The 12,957-nt window shown below is 41.1% G+C and overlaps 1 protein-coding gene across 5 annotated transcripts in view; it reads right to left on the reverse strand.

Annotated features, from left to right (window-relative positions):
* Positions 1–12,957, reverse strand: part of LTBP1 (latent transforming growth factor beta binding protein 1) — a 395,008-nt gene that overhangs the window by 225,229 nt on the left and 156,822 nt on the right. For 4 of the 5 annotated variants that reach the window (XM_057741529.1, XM_057741528.1, XM_057741530.1 and 1 more), the window contains exon 5: positions 1,900–2,067. In XM_057741529.1, coding sequence (XP_057597512.1) covers positions 1,900–2,067 — 168 coding nt within the window. Of the gene's footprint in view, positions 1–1,899; positions 2,252–12,957 lie in introns of those variants that run through there. The other variant, XM_057741532.1, reaches the window with a different exon arrangement.

The raw sequence follows: 12,957 nt of genomic DNA on the forward strand, positions 1-12,957 counted from the left end.
GAGTTGAATTCCAGTTTTGAGATTTTTTGATAAATAGTTGTGCTCCATTTTGTATTTTGAATAGGCTGTGTGTATCCTGTTCCTAAACATCTGCTTAAATGCCAGAGAGGAAAGCGTGCAGCGTGTTTTAACAAGTAGACTTCCTCTGCTTCTCAAAGCCTTCAAATATTTAGTTTCAAAGTGAGTACACTATAAGACAAAAAATTACCACCCACCCAATTACTCTGTCATTCCTACTGCAAAGGTTTATGAAAAATGCCAAAAGGAAGAAGAGCAGACATTATCGATGAGGGAGGAAAAAAAGCAATGAAAGTAAGGAAGGCAACCAAGGAAATTAAAAACTGGAAAAAGCCATTTAGCCTGTAATAACCTAATTGGGAATTGCTTTTTCCGTTCCTTGTCTGTAGCCCTGCAAAAAAGCCAAAAAACAATTTTGCTTATTACTGACAAAAAGTCCTAGGATTTTAGAGGTGGACTGAATTTTAGAGGTCACTAAATATAAGCCATTTATGTTATGGCTGAGAAAAACGAAGGTCCAGAAATATTAACTGTCGCACCCCGTGGGTGAACTAGCTAGCGGCAGAACCAGGACCAGAATCTACTTTCCTGATCATCAGTTTAACACACTTCCCATCAGATGCAGCTCTCTGCCCTGTTAAAGCATAATGTGCCGTTTGGCACCTAAAAGCTAAATTCTTTTAAAAAATATGTCCGAAGTGCCCCTATCATAGCCAGGAAATTAACAATACCCCTTTAAATAGTATCTATTGGCACATGTTTTTTCCCAGTATAGACTATCAAGAACAGTGCTTCAACCTCAGAAGAAACCGGAGTCACAATAAAACAGCAGGATAATCAAAGAGCTAATAAGGACTTCAGACTGCCTCCTTGTATTTTGTCTTGATGGAAATCAGTTTGAAATAGACACCTCCCCCACCCCGAGACACATGCTTCCAAGACTAAACAGCAATATTCCATAAAAAGACCAGATCTAGCCAGTGTTATTATCTGTCTGACATTTGGGTTATTCTTGTGAGTAACTCATAAAGTAACGTGGGTGTCTGTGATTATTTGAGTACACATGGCAAACCATAATTGGTCAAAAAATAATAAAAGACATTTTTCCGTGACAAAAATATCGTATTGCATGACAACATGGCAGTGTGACAGCATTCAGTGGTCCGCAATACTTTCTCCATTTACAAAGTAGTAAAAAAGAAACAAGAATTTAAAAGTAAAAAAGCCTTGTTGCAGTAACTACCATAATTCATATTTAAATTATGTCAGATTAAAAGGTTTTAAGTGCTGACAGTAATCCACTAGCATATCCTCCCCTAAATCCATGTCATATATCAACTTATAATTTAGCCTTTTGATACACAGCAGAAACAGGGCAAAAGATGCAAGTCTATATCCCTTTCTACAACTGAAATACAGACTTTTGACAATTTTTAGAAATTTTTTAAAAAGCTGGCTATTTATGAAATACAAGTTTAAATTTAATCACTACCATCCAAATTTTATGAGTCAAATCTAACATAAATTCTACTTATCACTGAGTAGATACAATCTGAAATTCATCAATGCAAGCTGTACATTAGGGTCTTAATTTAAAGCCTCTTCTTTCTGTCCTACTGATACCTCCCCATCACCACAAGGCTAGGTACATGATAAGCGACTGGGGCAATCCTCTCCTTGCCATCTCTCTCAGAAACCAAAAACCAAGTTAAAAATCACTCCGAAAGTAATTTAAAGGATCTCATTAAAGCAGCATATTTGTACTCATAGACAGAAACCCATTCAAGCAAAGAGCAGTGTGAATGGAGGGGGGTGTCTAAATGCTACGATCTCATCAAACTCTGGTCGGTAAGGACAGTTAGGGACCGTGGAGGAACTCACCCACTCGGAAGTTCGTGGCTGTCAGGGTGTCGGCAGCGTGGCCATTCTCACTAATGAGAGTGGTGGTGTTCCCCTTCTCACAGCTGTTCTGACAGCTGCCCTTGGTGCAGGTCACTTTACAGATGCTCGGAGTAAAGACCACCTTGATGCGGCCAGTGTGGTTACTCACTAGGAGCGGAGGCAGGGAGAAAAAGAACAACAAACACATCAGCTTAGTATCCATGAACTTGCCTTGGAAGGTTTAAAAAAAAAAAAAAAAAAAAAAAAGGAAAAAGAGAAAGGAAAGGAGGGAGAGGGGGAAAGAGAGAGCCCACAACCCGACAGGTTTAAGGAAAGAGGGAAGCCTTTAGTGCTCGCTGCTCTGTATCCAGTGGTGTCTCTGAAACAGGAGTAGGAAGCTTAGCAAACAGAACTCTGGGATGCACTCCAAAACCACATTTGAAGTCGAGTCACTGGAGTGGGATTACTAACCACAATGCTGCACTTTATTCACGGGCAGACAAAGAGCAGTGCGGAGGGCACGACAGATGAAAGAGCCAGCCCTGACAGGCAGATGTAATGCACAGAGGTTGGCCGTGCACCTAGTGGTGAATAAACTCTTGTGTCCTCGACTTGCATACTTTCCCTGTTCCTCCACTTATTAAGTCACTATTTGCAGCCCGACCCCTGGAAATGTTTTAGGCATGCGGCATGTCTGAAAACATCTGTCTCAAATCTCCTGGCACTCCCAGTTGAAGTTGATCAAATACTGTGACGCAGCTGCAGGAGCCCAGTGCTTTTTCACAACTCTGGGGCACTCTTTCTCCATATAAATTTATGCAACCTATATTTTATTTTACTGGGAACAGGGTCCATCTAAGAAAAGGAGGCCAAGTCCCTGGGCTCAAGGGTTGCCGCCATTAAAATGCCATTCTAGAGCTCTCCCTGCAGCTCTTCACAAAGCCACCTAGAGGAGGTATTTCTTTCATCCAGCCCTCTTTTAAAAACCAGATGTTATCACCTGTTACACAGCAGAGGCAGCACAATATCACAAAATGGACACTCATCTTCAAGTCAGATTCTGGGTGGTAATCCTGGCTCAACCATGCTGTGACTCTGGACCTGTCATTTCACCTTTTCTCCATAACATGAGAGAATTAGAACGGTTGTTTTCCAGCCAGTCTTAACTTTCAATGTTTATCAGGGGTCAGCAAGCGATGGCCCTGGGATCAAATCTGGCCCATTGCCTGCTTTCGTAAATAAAGTTTTATTGGAACACAGCCACTCGTGCATTTACGTATTGTCTATGGCTGCTTTTGTGTGGTAACAACAGAGCTGCACAGAGAAGGGATGGCCTCATCCAGAATTGCCACTTGCAGCCAGGCCCCAGTATAAACTCTGGCAAGACACAAGACAGAAACCCTATTTTGACATCCACGTTTGTGAAATGCCCCCAGCCAGGTCCTTCCACTTCCCAGGAGCCTAGGCAGAAAGCAAAAATGGTAGCAGCAGCTCAAAAGAGCAGCAGAGAGAAGATTCACCTTTGAAGCTTTAAGGCTGGTTGGAAGCAGTGCCCTTCCTATCGTCACAGTGTTACTGCAGTGGGCAAAGGAAAGCCTGCCTTTGGATCAGCTGTCTTCTGCCATTCCCTGACCAACAGAAGAGATGCTCCCCCTTTATACTGCTGTGATTTGACCAGTATTGTATTTTCAGAAAATCATACAAGAAGCCTCTATAGGTCCTCAACGAAACAAAACGTGGTCAAATTTGAACTTGGAAACAAAAACCTTACCCAAAGGAGCCATCAGAATTTCAAGGTTGGAACGGGGCCTCAAAGGTTTTCCGGCAACATTTATTTGAACATCTCTAGTGACAGGGAGCTCATTACCCACTAAGACGGCACCTTCTAGTTACAGGTAGTTCCTAACAAGTGCTGTTCTTAAACTAAAGCTGCATCCTCACCGTCAGCTACACCCATCAATCCTAATTCACCTCCCCACAGTCTCACAATCTAATGCCTCTTCCACATGACAGCCCTTCAAGTCCTCAAAGACATTACCACAGAAGCCAAGAAAGCTGAAGTTACAAGTCACCTGAGGAGATCTGCTTGGGCTGGCCCTCTCACTGAAAAGAAAATGATTCTTCTGGAGCAGAAGTACCCTCAGCTCTTTTCAAATGGTTTTGCAAGACTGTTTCTCATTCACCAGTGGTTCTAACACAGGAGATCAAGACACATTGTCTGAGGTGAGGAGATAGCCTAGTGGCCAACTAGGTCCTCCAGCCCCTTGCAAGATGGTATCCAGAAACTTTTTCTACAAAGAGCCAAATAGTACATATTTTAGAGCTATAGGCCTAAAGGACTCTGTTGCTACTATTCAACTCTGCTGCAGTAGCAGGAAAGCAGACTGTCAAAAACAGTACGTCCATGAATGAGCATGGCTATGTTCCAATAAAACTTTATTTAAAGAAACAGTTTTCAAATCAGTGCTTTAAACGCTTTCAGGACATTTTAAATTTTTCTGGGACTGTACCTCATAAATTTTAAAAACTACAATGGAATGTGGATTCTACAACAGAAAAAACTCACCTAGTTTGATTTTTTTTTTCACAGTAGAAGAAAAAAAAAAAATCAGCTTACTTTAAGTTGTCAGACCAAGCTTACAAATATCTTGAGAATACTTTGTGTGTGTAAGTGTGTGAAGCCCAGGAAAAAAAAAGAGACAACATCGTCCCACTTCAAAAGAATATTAACTTCTATTTTTTCTGGCCCTTGGTACAATAATGAAGTTGGAAATGGTGTGCCAACTATTTTGTCTTCTCTGGCATTAACCCACAGTACCAGCAGCTGCCATGCAGATGCTCAACCGTCACCTAAATTATGCTCACTTAGGCGAACTGAGACATCCAAAGAAAGCAAGCCCTTAATCATTATTCCCATCTCACTTCCCAGCTACAGCAGTCACTTTATAGGCACTTCAGATTCTCTGGGCCTATTGTTTTTAAAAACTTAGTATGTTCCTTTGCCAAAAAAAATTCTTTTTGTCCTGGAATCATCTGTATTTTCAAAAGGCAGAGACAGTTTCATATGACTTTATTCTGATTTTTATAATGTTCACATCTTCTTGGAAGCAGAAAATACATTTTTTTTTCCTATTTCCCCCCTTGTGTTTGATAAGCATTCTGCTATAAAGTAATCTAATTCTAAAACAGACACTACTATTCTCAGCTGATCTTCTTGTGTCTATAGGAAGCATTTATAATATTTATTCCTTATAATTAGTTTAGTTTTCCACAATCTCAAAATCAGCATTGAGAAGCTTAACTATTTGACACTAGATTGTCATCCATTGCTCTGAGGGGATCTCCGTAAACATTAAATGCATTAGAAAATATTATCTCCTATGTCCACTCCTTTAAAATCATTTCCACACATCTAGGGTATTGTGAAAATAATTTAAGTTTTAAAGTACACAAAACTAATATACAGTGCTCCGAGTTTCACATTCCTCACATGTGACAAGCTAAAGACAATACTACTCATCTCTCAAGAGTTCAGGGGAAATAAGTACCAGTAGCCTTTCCTACAGAGGCCATTTTGGTCTTTAAGAGGCATCTTCCTCAAATGCCTTGAATAAATTAATACCCAAGAACCCCTAGTGCCTTTCATAAAGTAGGTAACCCAATAAATGTGGAACAAAGTGACTCAAAGGGTGACTGTACAACCCCACAGATATTGGGGGCTCACAGGATGCTGGAGGTCATTCTGGTCTAACAGCCTTGCTTCACCAGTGATGAAAATGAAGCTCACGGGTCAAATCAGTGGAAGAAGATCACCCCAGCTACACCCATTGGCTGATTAAGGATTACAAATCTGAGAAACCAAAGTCAGACCAGTCAGGAGTTAATAGGGCAACTATTGGCACAGCTTTCATGCTTGGTCCCTCTGACAAAAACATGTAATTTTTAGATCTCCGTAGGTAAATCAGTCCCAGAAATCTTAACTAGGCTCTTTCAAACTTTGGGTTTTAGAGTCCTTGGCTAGAAACAAATTGCCTGGAGCCACATAGCACCTCCATTGGGCCTCCTAGTTGGTCAAGACACTCAAGAGTCAACATCCCGTCTGCAGCTTCTGCCAGACCCTCTGTGCATTCATCCCTCCAAGAAGAGGTGCTGGCACGTGGGTTAAAACAAACCACAGACATTCAGACTGAATGGCGAATGGAAGTGGAGCCGATACCCTCCCCAACATAAAAAGCTTTCATTTCTGCTTCCCAATCGTTAATGACAGAGCAAAATTCAAAAATGCGAACATTGTTCTTGACAAATGGACTTCAGTCTGAAAAAGAGCATAGCTGCCATCTTTCAGTCATTAAACTAGGATGTGACCAAAAGCAAAGGCAGCCAAAGAAATAAATATAGCAAGTTCAAGACCCACATCAGAGGTCGTGAACAAAGAGTCTCTCCTCTGCATTCAACCAGAATGCTGCAACAGCACATCAGCATTCATCCAACTTCAACAAGGGGGGCCACCAGCTCCAGCAACATCCTCTGCGAAGGAGAAGCAGCCTCTCTGTGGTTAAAAGCCACCATCCTGCCCCGTTGACCAGGGTCTGTCTGAAGAGACTTCGCAGCCGATTCAATACCCAGGTCACATGGGAGAGAAACTGAGCTAACGGCTCATTCTCCCACATTGCAATCCATTGCTTGCCCGGAGGCCAAGAATTCTTTGAAGGACAAATCATAAACGTATTAAATAATGCTTAGAACAACAGGATTGATTGTTCAGCTCTCCAGGCTTGCTTAACTCCTGCTGGACTCTTAAAATAATGCCCAGAGAATATTCTGTTCCTCAAGAAAGGTGCTATGTAAAGAGAAATCAGTATCAAATCTATTACTTCAGTTCAACTCAAGGATGGAAGATGCCTTAGAGGACTGGGACAGGGAGGGTGGGGGGGACTCGAGGGAGGGTGGGGGGGAACTCGAGAGAGGGAGGGAATACGGGGATATGTGTATAAAAACAGATGATTGAACTTGGTGTACCCCCAAAAAATAAATAAATAAATAAATTTAAAATAAAAAAAATAAAAATCTATTACTTCATCAGATTGCCCCAGTCATGGAAAATTCTCCAAGAGGGAAACGCAGAGATCTCTAGTTCTGCTGTGGGCACTTCCTCAGATAACAATCTAGGGTTACATTCCAGCACCACCTCTTGGAGTTTTTCCACAGAGAACTAACTGAATGGAGAGGGAGAGGGAGGGAGGGAAGGAGGGAGGGAGGGAGGGGGGGGAGAGAGAGAGAGAGAGAGAGATGCTATGCAGGTGATACAAATTAAAACATCTGTGCTTCCTCCTTTCATGCTCCCTTAATATGCACTGAAGGAAACTGTATCAGTTCACCATCTCTTACAGATACATATATGATTTCCTTCCATTTTTATACACAGAGAGACAGACCTATAGTGAGGCAAGGGAAGCGAGTATATTAAATCACTTAAAACAAGAATACGTTTCCGGACATATTCTGAGTTTCTTAAAGAATTGCTTATTTCTCAAAAAGCAGGTACTAAACATAAGCCATGTTTAAAAATGTAACTACAGTCCCCAAAATATTCACCTGGCAGAAATACAGCAGCTAATTTACTAGTTACACTCAAGTATGACTTCACTTATTTTTCATGGAGAAAACAGAAGCTACAAGGCCAGGCCTGCCAACTTACCTGGATCTATAGTTGTCCTGCCTTGCTCCCAATGAAGAAGGCAGTCCTACCTAAGGCCAACCCGTCCACTAAAGCAATGGATCCCCTTCCTCTCTTGCCCAAAGACTTCCTCCTTGTTCATTCCCATTACCAGGCAAACCCGCCGTACTGTGTTCCATCTGTCAAGAACACCTCCCCTCTCACTGTCCCCATTCCACTCTCTTGCAGGTACCGCTATTTCCCAGCTCTCCTTACAGAAAAACCCCTCAAAAGAGCTGCCCTACTGCCTCCCTCCACCACTTCCCCTGCCATTCTCTCTTGAACCTACGACAGCCAAGCTTTTGCTGCGAACACTTTATCAACGCGACCCTCGTGAAGGTCACCACTGGCCTCCATGTTGCCAAAACGAACGGTAAATCCTCTGGTTCCTCATGACTCAAACTTCCAGCCTATCTGACACAGAAGAAGCACTCTGCTTCGTAATACTCTTTCTTCACTTGGCTTCTAGGTTACCCTGTTCTCCCACAGTTCTCTCCTACCTTGCTGGCCACTGCTTCTCATGATCCTGTCCAGGGGAAGGCCATCGAGCTCAGTCTTTGTGGCCTTTTCCTATCTATACTGAGTTCCCAGGTGCTAATATCCTGTCCTATCTCATGGATTTAGATACCGTCTACGGATTTCTGTATAGAAAACATTTAGCTCTGGCCTGGACCCCTCGACCCTGTATATGTGTACATGAGTATTAGAGCTGTGTGCATTTGTGTGTGTATCCAAGAATCCAATTGTCCAGCTGCTCATGAGACTTTGCTAGGTAGGCAGGTGTCTAAGGTCTAGTGGCCGTCCCAAGAAGATATTCAAAAGTAAGCTTTGATTCCTCACTGTATCCACATCCTAACCTACTCCTCTTCAAGTCTTCCCCCGTCTCTAAAAATGGCCAGTCTATTCTTGACCCTTTTTTGGTCATCTGAGACTCAATACAACATGCAGATCCTGTTAACTCTATTTCCAGAGGGGACAATTTTTCACTACCTTCAATGGCAAACACTAGTGCAATTCACTATCATCTGCTGTCTGGATTATTTCAACAGTCTCCCAGCCAGACTTCCTGCTTCCACCTCTGCCCTCCTACAGCTTTTTCCCACAGCATTTGGTGCATCCTTTAACGTATGGCAGTCAAGATCATGGCACTCTTCTCTTCGGTGGCTTCCCATCTCATTCAGAATTCAAGCCAAAGGCCTCACAAGGGCCTACTGGGCTCTCCACAAGCTGTGCGCTCCCTGACCTTCTCTCTTACATGTGTTCTCAATCCACTCGCTCTGGCTTCCTCGCAATTCCTCAAATACTGGGCACAGTCCTGTCTCAGGGAACTTTCTGGTCCTTCTGCCTAGAATACTCTTCCCCAGATATACATGGCTTCCTCCCTCACCTTCAAGGCTTCCCCAGAACATCACGTAATCAGGAGGTTTTTCCCGATCACCTGGCATAAAACTGCAACACCCCACACACATGACCGACTCCCCGTGCCCTGTTTAACATTTCCTATTTATTATAAATACACTTTATAGATTTAGTGTTTGATTACTGTCATAAAAACACAGGCTCCATGAGGGCGGGAATGTGTCTGGTCACACTAAATACTCAACGTGTGTCTCATAGCTAGTGCTCAAGAAATATCAAGTGAATGAATAAACTTCACTGACGGAGAACTAAAGAAATAATATTTATCTAAGGGATAATTGTCAGTAATTTAGAAAAAAAATAAAGAATACTTCTATGAAACCTTTAGCCTCAAAACATTTATTTTATGCTATATTTGTCAGAGAGAAATGTTTTAGTCATAAAAGTTTCAGATCAAGGGAAAGCACAAATTGTTATTCAGGAAACCCTGAAACCATTACAAAACATTTTTTCCCAAAATCATTAAAATATTACCAAAAAATGACCAATGACATAAAGTAAAAATTTTCAATTAAACATGCCAATGACAGAATAACTGAATAAACAGGAAACAGAAATTTCTCAAGCACTTTTTCAAAAGAAAACCAGACAATTACTTGCTCCCAAAATTTCACAACGTATTATGCAAAAATCAAATTGACACAAAAATGGAAATTTCCACTAATTTTATAAATAAAATTTATGATGATGTCTAACGAGTTTAGTTTTTGAATATATTTCTGATTTACTTAGTATTCATTCCCTCTGCTAGGCTAAGAACAACTTGGAAATTAAAAACACTACTACCCGGATTCTTCAAGTCTGATGTGAATTGCCGCTAAGCCATAAAATCTACCCAAAAAGAGAAATATACTTCGGTTCCCAGCTCAGGGAGATTGGCAGAGTGACTAACCAGAGGTCCAGCAATAAAGATGGTAGATTTCATCCCAAATTTCCACTTATTTTAGGAGTCAGATCTCATTTCTCACTTCATTCATTTAATCTTTGTTTTAGCTTGACTTGAGATTCAAGGACTAAGATTTTCACCAAGAATCGCACATTTTCTTAATGTCAATCTTGCCCTGCCAGCCAGACTCCATTACCCCGGTAGGACTTTTAAAAGCACATCTTGAGACTATGGGATTGTTTTAATCTTTCCTTTTTCTCCCTGGAGTTTTCCCTCTTTAAATACCAAACCTGAGTTCTCTTCTCTAGAAATATAATAAAAGGTCTTATTTTTATCCCTGGAATAAAATCAAATATGTTTGAAGGTATAATATATTTTACAGTCAAAAGAAGCTAACTTTTACCCAACAAGTAGTTTACTCACCCAGCAAGATCTGACCCAGTATATTTGGGGAAAGAAAACATAGTTGGTAATAAAAGTAGAGAGCTAGCAAAAACAAACCAATGACTCTCTGACATTTTCATTTTCTGTAAAGTATTTTTCTTTAACATCACAGACTCTGAGGGGATTCACCCAGCCAGGCATACTTCATGGGATACCCTCATCAGTTCTGGTGTCCTGCAAGTGCAGCAGGCCATTGTCCCACGGTGTTTTCTTCAACATGACTTAAAAAACTCCCATCTGGAGCATATGGAAATCTCTCCTCTGCTCCTAATCCTTAATACCAGAGAACCAGCCCCTCCAGAATCAACAGTGGTATTTGAGATGCTGTGATTGCAGAGAAATGTAAGACTTAAGTTCATCACTCTAAAAGTAATAAAGAATAATGGGAGGGAGCACAATATACCCACTTTCTCAATTCTGAATTGAGAGACATTCACTGCCTGGATCTAGAATACTGAAAACTGTGGCAACCATACTTGGCAAGGGTTAATGTGTTTGTCCAGGGATTTTTAGAGGACTTTTTTGATATCATGGTTCAAGATGATACTCTAAGAGTTTATCTCCCGAGGGGTAAATACCATTGAAAAGATGCACTTTCTCATGTGAAAAGTCTCCACTTCCCTCAAAGAAACTATGTCAGCCTTCACACCAGCGCAACTCTCTAGATTCCCTGTTTCTGGTCAGGTCAGTGGAAGAGGCTTAAGAGAAGGACTTCCCCACCGTCCCTGAATCAAAAGAACAAGTTGCAGGGCAGTTAACACTTACCTATCTTCCATCTCTAACACTCATTCAATCTGGCTAGTTTGTGCGGGCTCCTTACAGAAACAATGGGCTAGACTCGCTTCACATGATTCAAATTTTCTGTCCCTTAATTTTAGAACAGAATTAAGTTTTATTTATCCCCACATTTGTTGTTTTTCCAAAGAGAAGTCAATGGAGGCATTTGTTATCCGTCCATCACTCACCATTTCCATAAATAACACATTTGTTTGCGCGTGGAGAAGGAAGTCTGACTAAAAGGATACATATCTACTGGGCTCCGGGTTGATCAAGGAACAAGCTTCATGACTTATTCACAAGCTTGATCAAGTAGGGGCCATTCCTCATAAGGGTCCTCAATTATCTCTACCATATACTTGGAGAATTAGGATTCCATATAGTCTATGTAATTGTTAAAACAAATATTTCCAACAAAATCAAATTCCTTCAAAGGAAATGAAGACTTTCCCACCTACATCTAATCTAGCCTCAACTGCAGCAACCACACGTCCATCCAGGGCATCAGGGGGCAGAACTGTCCAAGGATCCTCACTCACATGCCTGCTTCCTTCTCATGCAGTTTCCTCCCTCTCAGAAAACCTCTCCTCCTTTCACTCCCAACCACGATTCTCACCAACCTAGGCACGACCAAACATTCCACTTTCACTTTTTCTTGGCTCTTTGCACATACTTCTATTTATGTATGTTTCTCTTCCCCAACCTTCCCTTGGCCTCAATCAAGCCAAAGAAAACAGTTTGTATTCTCATCATCCTTTGCTATTTTTAACACACATCCCACCTGGTGATTCTCCCTTTTTGGGAATGGGAAAGAGTATATGGCGAGAGGGGAGTGACATGGGAAAGAATGTAGGGGGAGAAAATGAACTCAAGCTGGGAATACAGGGGAAGACAGACAATGCAAAGGGCAGAGAAGTGACTTTTACTCAAACAACTAATACCTGGAAGTCACGAAACCATTAACGGAGTTGAATGCCACCAAGGTTCTATTATTTCCACAAGCGGCTTGGAAACTCCCCTCTTCTATTAAAGGAAGAAAAGGACCTGTTACACTTTACAAAATCTAAATTTGCTTGAAAGAAAAGGTCAAAAGACAGGGCAGAGAAGGAAATGAAAATCCACTGTGCCCTGGACAGGCATTCTGAGGTACTGGCACTGCCAGGCCAGGAATACACACCTTGACGTGCCTCTGAGAGAACTCTTTCATGTAGGTAAGAAAAACCCAGTGCAAGCAAAATATTATAAACTTGAATGACTTTATTTTGAGAAGCACTAAGGAAGTTGAACATATGAGTATTTTTGCAACTAACAAATCTCCAAAGTTTGAGGGATTCAATTGAAAGAAAAACCTGTTGTGGGATGAACTGGGAGATTGGGGTTGACACATATATGCTAATATGTATAAAATAGATAACTAAGAAAAAAATGAAAAAAAAAGAATGGAATGAGGAAATAAGGTGAAAATATTAAAAAAAGAAAAAACTGTTGAAACAGTTATATAGAAGGAAACTGGCATTTTAAAAATCTCTACAGTAATTTAGAATTATAGAATCATGGATATTCATGCTTGCAGAACACCAATTCTGTCATATCTTTTTTCCCCAGCACAAATTTCCCTCTGGCTCAGTTTTTAAATGACTCCATTAAATGGCCCCAACTACTCTCCCCAAGGGATTACTGCCAAATTCAATAGACCTCATCATTAGGCAAGCTTTCAGCCTAAATATCGCTTTTACCAAAGTCGTCATATTATATCTAACTATGCTCTGGTATTATGTGATAAATAAAATTGAAAAATGATTAGTTGCCAATAAAA

The sequence above is a fragment of the Hippopotamus amphibius genome, chromosome 7 (assembly GCF_030028045.1).
Source record: "Hippopotamus amphibius kiboko isolate mHipAmp2 chromosome 7, mHipAmp2.hap2, whole genome shotgun sequence".
NCBI lineage: Eukaryota > Metazoa > Chordata > Mammalia > Artiodactyla > Hippopotamidae > Hippopotamus > Hippopotamus amphibius.